The 13,596-nt window shown below is 39.6% G+C and overlaps 1 protein-coding gene across 3 annotated transcripts in view; it reads left to right on the forward strand.

Moving 5' to 3' along the window:
- The window catches only part of LOC128691074 (UDP-glucosyltransferase 2-like), a 56,640-nt gene that overhangs the window by 14,056 nt on the left and 28,988 nt on the right, over nucleotides 1–13,596 (forward strand). For 2 of the 3 annotated variants that reach the window (XM_070089237.1, XM_070089236.1), the window contains exon 5: nucleotides 10,664–10,897. The exons of the other annotated variant lie outside the window; for it this stretch is intronic. In XM_070089237.1, coding sequence (XP_069945338.1) covers nucleotides 10,664–10,897 — 234 coding nt within the window. The remainder of the gene's footprint in view (nucleotides 1–10,663; nucleotides 10,898–13,596) is intronic. 3 annotated transcript variants of the gene reach the window in all.

The following is a 13,596-nucleotide window of genomic DNA, read 5'->3' on the forward strand; positions in this document are numbered from 1 at the left end:
GACTGTTCCACTCATCAAGTACCCTATTACAAACCAATACTTTCCTATATCCTTTCGAAATCTAAACTTATCTAATTTGAATCCAATATTGTGGGTTCTTTCTTGAAGTGATATTCTCAAAACCTTATTTATATCCCCTTTGCTAATGCCCCTTCCACTTATACACTTCAATCATGTCTCCCCTCATTCTTCGTCTTACAAGTGAAAGTAGTTTAAGAGTCTTCAATCGTTCTTCGTACGAGCGCATCTGTCTGGCGCTCAGCAGACGGAGGATCGAGCCTCTATTACGTCTTGCGCTGAATGACCCACATGGGTCTAGCGCTTAACATGCATTAAATGATAAATCTTCGTACGGAAGATTTCTAATGCTATGTATTAATTTGGTCATTCTACGCTGTCTATTTTCTAGCGAATTTATATCTATTCTGTAATATGGAGACCAGAACTAAGCTGCGTAATCTAGGTGAGGCCTTACTAATGATGCACAAAGCTATAAAATAACCGCTGGACTTCTGTTGCTTACACTTCTAGATATAAATTCCAGTAATCTGTTTGCTTTGTTACGTATGCTTAGGCACTGCTGTCTTGGCTTAAGATTGCTGCTTACCATAACCCAAAAATCCTTTTCGCAATCTGTATGGCTAAGTTCTACGTTATTTAACTGATAAGTACTAGGGTTAGGGACACTCCCGAGCTTCAGAACCTTGCATTTATCTACATTGAACTGCATCTACCACTTTTATGACCACGAACTGAGTTTGTCTAAATTCTCCTGAAGTTCCGTGACATCTAAGTTTGAATCAATTATCCTACCTATCGTTGTGTCATCGGCGAATTTGCTCGTATCATTAGTAATTCCCTCATCAAGGTCATTGACATATATTATAAACAACAACGGGCCCAAGACTGATCCCTGTGGAACGCCACTTGTTACAGATCCCCACTCGGATTTAACCCCATTTAAGCATACTCTCTGCTTCCTATTGGTGAGCCATGACTCGATCCATGACAGCACCTTTCCCTCAGTGCCATGAGCTGCCACTTTCTTTAACAGTCTCTGGTGCGGTACTCTATCAAAAGCCTCACTGAAATCTAAATAAACAATATCGAATTCTTTATCATGATCAACGGCCTCAAAAGCTTTACTGAAGAAGGTTAATAAATTAGTTAGGCAGGAACGGCCCCTCGTGAACCCATGTTGAGTATCATTAATCAAGCTGTGCTTATCCAGATGGCATCTTATATTATCAGCTATAATTGACTCTAGTAATTTGCCTACAATTGAGGTAAGGCTTATTGGGCAGTAATTTGACGGTAACGACTTGTCCCCTGCTTTAAAAACAGGGATTACATTAGCCATCTTCCACATATCAGACACTACACCTGTTTGAAGAGAAATATTAAAAATATTAGTCAGTGGTTCACAAAGTTCCATTTTAGACTCTTGAAAAAAGTTCATCAGGGCCCGGGGATTTATTTTACTTTAACCGGTCTATCTGTCTGATAACCATTTCGGTAGTGACTGTGATATTGCATAATTTATCATCATCAGGCCCACTATAAAAATTAATTACTGGGATATAGTTAGTGTCTTCCCGAGTGTAAACCGAGAGAAAATAATTATTAGGAATAGAGCACATTTCATTCTTCTTGTCAGTGAGATGTCCAGAGTTATTTTTAAGGGGATTTATCTTATCTCTAACTTTTGTTCTATAAAGCTGGAAAAAACTTTTTGGGTTAGTTTTCGAATCCCTAGCAACTTTAATTTCATAGTCCCGTTTAGCTTTTCTTATCCCCTTTTTAACGTCCCTCTTAATGTCAATATACCAATTCATAAGATGACCCTCACCTCTTTTGATGCGCCTAAAAATTCCTTTTTTCTGTCCTATAAGATATCTGAGCCTATTATTCATCCATTTGGGGTCATTTCTATTCGATCTAATTTCCTTATATGGGATGAAGGTCCTTTGGGCAGCATGTATTGTGTCAAGAAAGCTGTCATACTGATAGCTCTCTTCGTTACTCCAGTCCACAGATGATAAGTGTTCTCTAAGCCCATTGTAATCTGCTAAGCCAAAACCTGGGACCATTACTGAATTATCCCTACTATCATACCTCCATTCAATGCTAAAGGTAATTGATTTGTGATCGCTTGTGTCAAGTTCCTCGGTAATTTCTAAATTATTAACAAGGGTTTCCTTGTTTGCCAAAACCAAGTCAAGCAGGTTATTTCCCCTTGTAGGCTCTGTCACAAACTGCTTCAAAAAACAATCCTGAACTACTTCTAAGAAGTCGTTTGTTTCTAGATAAGTGAACCCCATCCCTGGCATACATGTCATTTCTGCCATAGAAGAGGTCCCAGACTCCCAGTTGTCATTGAATGTTACTGCATTTTCCTTACAGTATTTGTCCAGCCAGCAATTGGCACCAATTGCCCTGGACAACCATTCATCTCCAACTCTTCTCCTTGGCAAAATACCACATATGACAGGGTTCCCACCCTTCCTCCTAATTATCTCTATTGCTGACCTATACCTGTTAATCAGGTCCTCACTCCTTGTGAAGGCTTACTCAGCCCTGTAAGATCTTCAGTTGGTCTTACCAAGGCTGGCTCCTCCTTAGGAAAATTAGTGAACAGAAAAAAAGAACAATAACCTTGTAATATAAACACTTTATTGTTAGAATTAATATGTACAGTTAGACTGGGGTGTCTTGGTTGATGTTGACACCGCGTATTGTAGAAATTGTAGCCGTTGCTGATGAAGTGGGGGGGGGGGGTCACAGCTGTTGAGTGACAACCCAACAACTAGTTTTTCAGAGAGTCTCTAGCCTTGAATAATTCGTCAAGATGATAGGAACGCAGGTCTTTCACCATTGCAAAGATGAGGGGTAGTTGCCTGGGGTTGGCTACACTTATCAGGTATGTAGATAAAAAGTGATGTCCCAGAGTTCGTGAAGTTCGTCTCCTTCAACATTGTTTCTTTGGTTGCCAGATGACCTGAGCTGACATTCTAAGAGTTGTGTTGGGAGCTGTGAGTAAAGTGATTACCATTTGGTCGAAGCCCCACATGTCTCCTTTCTGGGTGGAGAAAAAGGGGGGTATAGGGGGAGCTAGACTGACCTTACCTTAACAAGCAGACAGGCAATCAAACTATCATCACCATATACTCGCTCGCTACTCGTATCTGTTGAATATTTCCCTCACACTCCCCCTTACCAAGACTTATAGTCAAGGAGTATAAGAAGAATAGGCGAGGAAAAAGTTCTAACATGTGGAAGTCACGTAAGGCACCAAATCTACTGACTGTCACGACTTAACCAGTCAGAGAAATAATTGGATGAATCATTGATAGACACAATATGAAACTTAAAAGCTTGGAGTGCCAATGTCCATCTCAAGAGGTGACTGTTGGTTCCCTTAAAAGTTTCTAGGTATATCAAAGGTTTGTGATCCGTCTCTGAAATGAATTCTTTTCCCAGTAAATAAAATTTAAGTTTGGAGATACCCGACACAAGGGCCAAACATTTTTTTCTATGGTGGAGTATCTCGTTTCTGCAGGAAGAAGTCTCGGGCTTAGGAAGCATACAGGAGAGGGTGTAGCATCATGATACTGTAGTAACACTGCACCTAGGCTGGTATTGGAGGCATCAGTTCTTAAAATAAACGGCTTATTAATATCTGGAATCTTAAGTATAGGGTCTTTTGAGAAGATGCTCTTAATCTCATTAAACTTTTCTCGAGCTACGTCGGAAAGTTCAAGAGGTTCCTTCACAGACTTCTTAAGGTAGTCTGATAAAATGCCTGTAAGATCGGTAATGTTGGGGATAAACAGTGCATAAAAATTTATAGAACCAAGAAAGCTACACATGAGCTTCTTGGTTTTGGGGAATTTAAACTCTAATTAGAAAGAATCAGTCCAAGATATGTAATCTTGTTATACCCAAGGAAACATTTCTTCGGCTTGGCAGTGAGGCCATGTGAGCGTAACCTACGCAAAACTGATGTTTATGTTTGGATATGCTTGCCCCACGTGAATGTCATTACGTAAATGTTATCAAAATAAACTGAAACATTTGGCATATTACCAAAGACCTGTCTCATCAGTCTCACGTAGGTAGCACAGGCAGTTACCAAACCGAATGGCATAATTCTATACTGCATCAGTCCTTGGTGTGTAGGAAAAGCAGTCTACTGCTTTGAAGAAGGACCTAACATTACTTGATGATATGCTTGCGCAATATCAATCTCTGAAAAGAAAGAAGAGTCATAAAATTTATGTAGATCGCTATCTATTAAGGGCATAGGCTCAGCATCCCACCGAGTTATAGCATTAAGTCCTCTGAGGTCAACAGCAAGTCTATATGAATTGTCTTCTTTCTTAACCATGACTACTGGTGAGCAATGTGCAGATACTGAAGGTTCAATGATCTTTAGCTTTAATGGTCGGTCTACCTCTCGGTCAAATGCATCCGTAAGGTGAACTGGAACTGAGTATAATTTCCATTTGATAGGATTGACCGTGACTAAGTCAGTCTTATGGACTACCGTGGAGGTGACACCTGGAATATCCGTAAAAACATCTGAAAATTTACCCACACATTGTAGTAGTTCATGTTTCTTATGGTCATCCAAAGACTCATTGATATTAATGTTTGTTGCACCTGAGTGGTCAAGAGTCACCAAGTCATGCAGTTCTCTGTCATAGTCTAAGTTAGAGGTGTCAGTCACGCACACCTTACACTCCTCAGTTGTCTTATCAAGTTTGTGTGGAAAAACTAAATCAAAGTTATTCAGGCAGTTAACCGAATTTCTTCGGTAATATTTCTTAAGGATGTTGATATGATAAAGCTTGGGTTTCCCCTTGACTTCTATGAAGTAATCAAGCTTCCCACAAATTTTCAATACCTTATACGGACCTTTCCATGCTACTAATAATTTATTTGACTTTATTGGCAAAAGTACCAGAACCTCATCCCCTACTTTAAAACTTCTCCCCTGACTTTTAGTATCAAAATAGGTTTTGTACTATTCCATTGATAAGCTTAAGTTTTTCGAAGCTATGTCAGAGGTCTCCTCAAGTTTGGATCTAAGGTCAAGGAGAAACTGATAAGAAGACAACCTCAGCATTCACCTCCTCATTAGTCCATAAGTCATGAAGGATTGACAATGGACCTCTGGCCTGTCTACCATAGAGAAGTTCAAAAGGTGAAAACCCCAAAGAGTCACTGGGAACTTCCCTCATGGCAAACAAAGCACAGGGTAGGTAACGATGCCACTCCTTAGGTTTAAGGGAGCAAAGTTTCCTTAAAATGGACTTGAGAACCGAATGCTGGCGCTCAATCCTCCCATTACAGCTGGGATGATAGGGTGTTGTGAGGAGAGGCTTCACTCCCAGAAGTTGGTATAGATGTTGCATTAATTCAGATGTGAATTGTGTCCCACGGTCAGACAAAATTTCTCTTGGGATGCCAACTCTGGAGAAGATGGACTAAAGGGCTTCAGCCACCTCTGTAGTAGTTATGGACTTTAAGGGTATGGCTTCAGGGAAACTCGAAGCATAATCAACTAAAGTTAATATATATCTATGTCCCCCAGATGAGATTGGTGATAAAGGACCAACGATGTCAATAGCTACTCTTTCAAACGGTACCGTAAAGACTGGCATTTTGACCATAGGTACTCGCCGGGTACCTCGGGAGGATGACAGTTGGCAAACTTTACACGATCTACAATATGTAGTGATAACTGAGGACATTTTGGGCCAAAAATAGGTTTCCCTAATTTTATTTAAGGTTTTACGATGCGAGAAATGTCCGGCCACTGGCAAGTCATGAGCCATTTTAAGAACAGTCTCTCTGCATTGACTTGGAACAACTAAGATGGAATAGTCTATCTCATCTGAATTTTATTTGAATACTGATTTATACAGGATACCTCTTATATATTCAAATTTATATGAAAAGTTTTTCCTTTGGATAACTTGATTTTGTCAAGCTGCATTATGGCAATTCTGAAGAGAAGGGCAATTACATTGTAAATTGACAAAGGAGTCCTTCGATATATCTAAAGGCTTAAAGTCAGGGAAAACCAAAGGATGGACAGTAGGAGAAGCCTGGGCTTTGGTCTGAGCCCTAGTCAAGACATTTATGGTATCGGAGGCGATATTCTCACTTTCATCTAACAAATGAACTGGTGATCCTACTACCTCGCTTTCGAGAGTAGTATCAGTGGTTTCTAACCCCAAATGAATATCACGAGACATTGCCTCATCTGAACTGTCGAGGGGCTTTTCTGACTTTACAGGAAGAGGAGCTGGAAAACTTATGTCCATCTTTGGTGATGAAAGGTCAACCCCAGAAGGAAGAATGGCGCCTTTTACATTACCTATTAGTACGGAGCAAGAAGTGATGGGAGCTACAACACTTGAAACAAATCCTCAGTCCAGCACTTGGTGATGTTTCGGAGAGATTGCTGTATGAACTCACCAAATTTTCCAATGTGTGCCTGGCTGACAGTGTCCCAGATGTCTTTTGACCCCTCTTCTTTGGTGACTCACTATGTGCCCTCCAGAAAAAGATGGAGGATTCACAACCATTGCAATGGACAACACCCAGCAGCGCCTAGTCACCAAGGCTGCAGTAAGAATGGTTAGTCAAGAGGCTGCCGCAATGTTGCAACCAACTCAGCTCGGTTTTGATGTTCAACAAATCTGTGAAGCAGCTGCCCATGCAGCATGAGTATACACATTAACAACATATCAGATGAAAAAGCCTTGATCAAATTGGATTTTACCAACGCTTTCAATTTAGTAATAAGGGATGCTGCTCTTCAAGCAGTTTCTAGACACTTCCTTTCCCTCTATCCCTTCTTATAGTCGTGTTGTAGTGTGACTTTTAAACTCTTGTTTGGGGACCATGAAATTGACTCATGTGAGGGTGTGCAGCAGGAGGACCCTCTTGCCTCCTATCTGTCTGGTCGTGAAGGAGGTCACAGAAGTGCTCTCCAGTGAGCTCAATATCCGGTTCTTGAATGATGGTACCCTAGCTGGCACTACAGAATCTCTCCTAGAGGACATCAGAAAAATTAAAGACATGGGAGAGAGCCTGAGCCTATCTTCAAGCCCCACCAAATGTGAAATAGTTCCTACCAATTGACAGATGATCCAGAATATTAGCGCCGTTTTACCAGTAGCATGAACCATTGATCCCGCCAACAGCACTCTTCTTGGTACTACTCTTGGGCCCAGTGCCATTGATCTGATCCTAGAAAGAAAAGTCTCAAACCTCAGGATGATGGAAGGCAGGATGAAAGACATTGATACACATGATGCCTTCTACCTACTCGCCAGGTGCCTGTCAATCCCAAAACTTACCTACTTCCTGAGATGCTCCCCAGCCTTCAGCAGTCCGAAACTCAAGGAATATGATTCCCTCCTAAAGACCATGCTAGAGAGTGTATTGAATATTTTCCTTGAAGATGGACAGTGGTTCCAAGCCTCACTTCCAGTCAGGCTTGGGGGACTGGGAGTAAGCAAATCCTCCCAGATTGCCCTTCCAGCTTTCCTATCCTCTTCCATAGCATCAAACGAGTTAATAAAATAAATTCTTCCAGACAAACTCAGTGACTCAGCAGGAATACAGGACCCTTGCTACACCAGTGCCATTACTAAATGGGAGACTCTTTCTGCTCCATTACCAAAACCTATTGCAGCACTGGCCTTCAAACAGTCAAGTTGGGATGGTCCCATCGTTGAAAAGGTACTTGCTAACATGCTTAGGGATGTAACATCAGACAGGGAGGCTGCCCGTCTCCAAGCTGTGAGTACAATTCACCATGGGGAACATGCCTCGACCCTAGGACTCTCTGCTTTCTGCCTCGCTGCCCTAATTCACACGGAATATGCATGAATTTGTGGCGATGCGCAAGACAACCAATATGGTCACCACCGCTACTCCCCAAATCCCAACATGCACATTGCACTTTCACTGATGCAGAAGCAACGGTCTGTTGCAGGGGATTGTCACAACTCTGTAATCTCCGGTGGATACTCACGATGATGTCTGCCGAAACTGAATGGGAGACTCTCGCTGCTCCAGCACCAAACCCTAGCGCAGCACTGGCTCACAGTCAAGCTGGGATGGCCTGATCGCTAAAAAGGTGCTTTTTAACATGCTCAGGGCTGCAACATCAGGTAGGGAGACTGCCCATCTTTAGGCTGTGAGCGCACTTCACTCCGAGGACTTCCTCCAAATAGTTCCCATATTGGCAATGGGAACGCGACTCGACCCGTAGACCCTCCATATTGCAGTGGCTCTGCGCCTTGCTGCCCCAATTCACACAGAATATACGTGCATTTGTGGCAAAGTGTAAGCAGACCAATACGGTTTACATGGTCTTAACTGTTCCAAAACCAAGGGGTGGCATGCAAGACACAATGAGGTCAACGACATCATAAAGAGAACCCTTGCTACAGATGGATGCCCAGCCGAGAGGGAGCCCCGATCACTAGCAGCCAACAATACCCACAACCCAGCAAACCGCTCAAACGGGATCACCATCTATCCTTTGAAGAATGGCAAGCTCTTAGCATGGGACTATACCTGTGTGTCAACACTGGCTGACACCTATATCCATCACAGTGTCGGCCCACAGGGAGGAGTACAAGATCAGCAAGTACAGGGACATAAGCCAACAGAATCAATTTGTCCCAGTGGGATCAGAGACCTTGGGATTATGAGGAAAAAATGCCACACATTTCCTTAAAGAATTGGGTTCCAGACTCATTGACACCACCAGGGACCCAAGAGCAGCCACTTTCATGTTCCAGCGCCTCAGCGTGGCTATCCAGAGGGGAAATGCTTGCTGCATACTTGGCTCGCTTCCAGCTTCAGAGAAGCTGCAGGAAATTCATGATCTCTAATACATTTACCATTGCATTTATGTTTGTGTTTTCTGTAAATGTATCATGTTTATTAATAAACGTTCACATAGAATATAAAATATATAGGGGGTGGTAGGAGAAGAAAATATTCAAACAGCTCCTGGGAGAACCTTGAGTTTTCCCTAAGGTACGTTTATTGTCTTCTCTGAGGATGAGGGTCCCCATTCCAGCTATAGAGGTGGTACTTCCCTATATTTTATGATATATATATATATATATATATATATATGTATATATATATATATATATATATATATATATATATATATATATATATATATATATATATATATATATATATATATATACATATATATATATATATATATATATATATATATATATATATATATATATATATATATATACATATATATATATGTATATATATATATATATATATATATATATATATATATATATATATATATATACATATATATATATGTATATATATATATATATATATATATATATATATATATATATTTTTTTATATATCATATATATATATATATATATATATATATATATATATATATATATATATATATATATATATGTATGTATATAATATATATATATATATATATATATATATATATATATATATATATATATAAATATATATATATATATATATATATATATATATATATATATATACACATATATATATCGTGCCGAATAGGCAGAACTTGCGATCATGGCTTAAATAGCAACGCTCATCTTGCCATATAAGACAAGCGTAAATTTGTGTATGCAATAATTACGCCAAAATGATTCTGAACCTAACGAAAAAAATATGTATCACTGTGGTTGTTTAGTATTAAATTATTGTAAACAAATCTAAAATATATTTAGTTGGGTTAGGCTAAAATAAATTGTTCTTGTTAAAATAAGGTTAGGTAAGTTTTCTAAGATTCTTTTGGTGAAAAATTTAAAATTTTTACATTAACATTAATGAAAAAATATATCTTTAAACGTATAAGAGAAAATTTTAGAAACGACATATATAGTATATATATATATATATATATATATATATATATATATATATATATATATATTATTGTAACCACGAACGAGTGGTATTGATCAATAACAACACTGCGCTAGCCAAGGATTCGAACCCATGTTGTACTGGCCTGCCTCATGGTAAGCGAGAACCACATAACGCTTTAAACCACAGGACCACCCAACCCTACAAGAATGGCGTCGCCAGTAATGCTAGCTGTTGGGCCGCCATCCGAGGGCATACGGAGGTGTGGGAGCTTCTAAGCCAATTTCATTCTCATCCTTGTTTGGTGTACTAGCTTCACGAGCAACTTCGTTCATGGTTACAATAATATATAAATATTGCTCGTGAGGCTAGTACACCAAACAAGGATGAGAATGAAATTAGCTTAGTAGCTCCCACACCTCCGTATGCCCTCGGATGGCGGCCCAACAGCTAGCATTGCTGGCGGCGCCGTTCTTGTAGGGTTGGGTGGTCCTGTGGTTTAAAGCGTCATGTAGTTCTCGCTTATCATGAGGCAGGCCAGTACAACATGGGTTCGAATCCTTGGCTAGCGCAGTGCTGTTATTGATCAATACCACTCGTTCGTGGTTACAATAATATATATATATATATATATATATATATATATATATATATATATATATATATATCCGTGTAATACACTAAAAATAATGAAATCATTATTTTTGCCTCTCAACAGGTGGCATTTCCGTTCTTGTACGAGATGCCTTTCATCACTGTTGCCACTGTTGGCATGGACCCCACACAGAGTGCTCTTATGGGCAACGTTCTCAATCCAGCCTACACACCTTCCTTAATGGACACGATCCCTCCACCATGGAGTGTTTACCATCGTTTTATCAACACACTGTCCCACATCAGCTACCTGTTTTTCTATTACTACTGGACTTTTGTACCAGCAGTTCAAGAAAAGGTAATATACTATAAGAAAAACACTGAATGATCAATTAAAACTGAAGTTGAGAAGGTTCATGTATATTTCCACCATCCTGTGAAGCCTACTTTAGTAGGCTGATGTATATAAATATATATATATATATATATATATATATATATATATATATATATATATATATATATATATATATATATATATATATATATATATATAACTGGGATTCTTGAATGTGCGTGGATGTAGTGCGGATGACAAGAAACAGTTGATTGCTGATGTTATGAATGAAAAGAAGTTGGATGTCCTGGCCCTAAGCGAAACAAAGCTGAAGGGGGTAGGGGAGTTTCGGTGGGGGGAAATAAATGGGATTAAATCTGGAGTATCTGAGAGAGTTAGAGCAAAGGAAGGCGTAGCAGTAATGTTGAAGGATCAGTTATGGAAGGAGAAAAGAGAATATGAATGTGTAAATTCAAGAATTATGTGGATTAAAGTAAAGGTTGGATGTGAAAAGTGGGTCATAATAAGCGTGTATGCACCTGGAGAAGAGAGGAATGTAGAGGAGAGAGAGAGATTTTGGGAGATGTTAAGTGAATGTATAGGAGCCTTTGAACCAAGTGAGAGAGTAATTGTGGTAGGGGATCTGATTGCTAAAGTAGGAGAAACTTTTAGAGAGGGTGTGGTAGGTAAGTTTGGGGTGCCAGGTGTAAATGATAATGGGAGCCCTTTGATTGAACTTTGTATAGAAAGGGGTTTAGTTATAGGTAATACATATTTTAAGAAAAAGAGGATAAATAAGTATACATGATATGATGTAGGGCGAAATGACAGTAGTTTGTTGGATTATGTATTGCTAGATAAAAGACTGTTGAGTAGACTTCAGGATGTACATGTTTATAGAGGGCCACAGATATATCAGATCACTTTCTACTTGTAGCTACACTGAGAGTAAAAGGTAGATGGGGTACAAGGAGAATAGAAGCATCAGGGAAAAGAGAGGTGAAGGTTTATAAACTAAAAGAGGAGGCAGTTAGGGTAAGATATAAACAGCTATTGGAGGATAGATGGGCTAATGAGAGCATAGGCAATGGGGTCGAAGAGGTATGGGGTAGGTTTAAAAATGTAGTGTTAGAGTGTTCAGCAGAAGTTTGTGGTTACAGGAAAGTGGGTGTGGGAGGGAAGAGGAGCGATTGGTGGAATGATGATGTAAAGAGCAGTAAGGGAGAAAAAGTTAGCATATGAGAAGTTTTTACAAAGTAGAAGTGATGCAAGGAGGGAAGAGTATATGGAGAAAAAGAGAGAGGTTAAGAGAGTGGTGAAGCAATGTAGAAAGAGAGCAAATGAGAGAGTGGGTAAGATGTTATCAACAAATTTTGTTGTAAATAAGAAAAAGTTTTGGAGTGAGATTAACAAGTTAAGGAAGCCAAGAGAACAAATGGATTTGTCAGTTAAAAATAGAAGAGGAGAGTTATTAAATGGAGAGTTAGAGGTATTGGGAAGATGGAGGGAATATTTTGAGGAATTGTTAAATGTTGATGAAGATAGGGAAGCTGTGATTTCGTGTATAGGGCAAGGAGGAATAACATCTTGTAGGAGTGAGGAAGAGCCAGTTGTGAGTGTGGGGGAAGTTCGTGAGGCAGTAGGTAAAATGAAAGGGGGTAAGGCAGCCGGGATTGATGGGATAAAGATAGAAATGTTAAAAGCAGGTGGGGATATAGTTTTGGAGTGGTTGGTGCAATTATTTAATAAATGTATGGAAGAGGGTAAGGTACCTAGGGATTGGCAGAGAGCATGCATAGTTCCTTTGTATAAAGGCAAAGGGGACAAACGAGAGTGCAAAAATTATAGGGGAAAAAGTCTGTTGAGTATACCTGGTAAAGTGTATGGTAGAGTTATTATTGAAAGAATTAAGAGTAAGACGGAGAATAGGATAGCAGATGAACAAGGAGGCTTTAGGAAAGGTAGGGGGTGTGTGTACCAGGTGTTTACAGTGAAACATGTAAGTGAACAGTATTTAGATAAGGCTAAAGAGGCCTTTGTGGCATTTATGGATTTGGAAAAGGCGTATGACGGGGTGGATAGGGGGGCAATGTGGCAGACGTTGCAGGTGTATGGTGTAGGAGGTACGTTACTGAAAGCAGTGAAGAGTTTTTACGAGGATAGTGAGGCTCAAGTTAGAGTATGTAGGAAAGAGGGAAATTATTTCCCAGTAAAAGTAGGCCTTAGACAAGGATGTCTGATGTCACCGTGGTTGTTTAATATATTTATAGATGGGGTTGTAAGAGAAGTAAATGCGACGGTCTTGGCAAAAGGCGTGGAGTTAAAAGATAAAGAATCACACATAAAGTGGGAGTTGTCACAGTTGCTCTTTGCTGATGACACTGTGTTCTCGGGAGATTCTGAAGAGAAGTTGCAGAGATTGGTGGATGAATTCGGTAGGGTGTGCAAAAGAAGAAAATTAAAAGTGAATACAGGAAAGAGTAAGGTTATGAGGATAACAAAAAGATTAGGTGATGAAAGATTGGATATCAGATTGGAGGGAGAGAGTATGGAGGAGGTGAATGTATTCAGATATTTGGGAGTGGACGTGTCAGTGGATGGGTCTATGAAAGTTGAGGTGAATCATAGAATTGATGAGGGAAAAATGGTGAGTGGTGCACTTAGGAGTCTGTGGAGACAAAGAACTTTGTCCTTGGAGGCAAAGAGGGGAATGTATGAGA

The sequence above is a fragment of the Cherax quadricarinatus genome, chromosome 27 (genome assembly GCF_038502225.1).
Source record: "Cherax quadricarinatus isolate ZL_2023a chromosome 27, ASM3850222v1, whole genome shotgun sequence".
Taxonomy (NCBI): Eukaryota; Metazoa; Arthropoda; class Malacostraca; order Decapoda; family Parastacidae; genus Cherax; species Cherax quadricarinatus.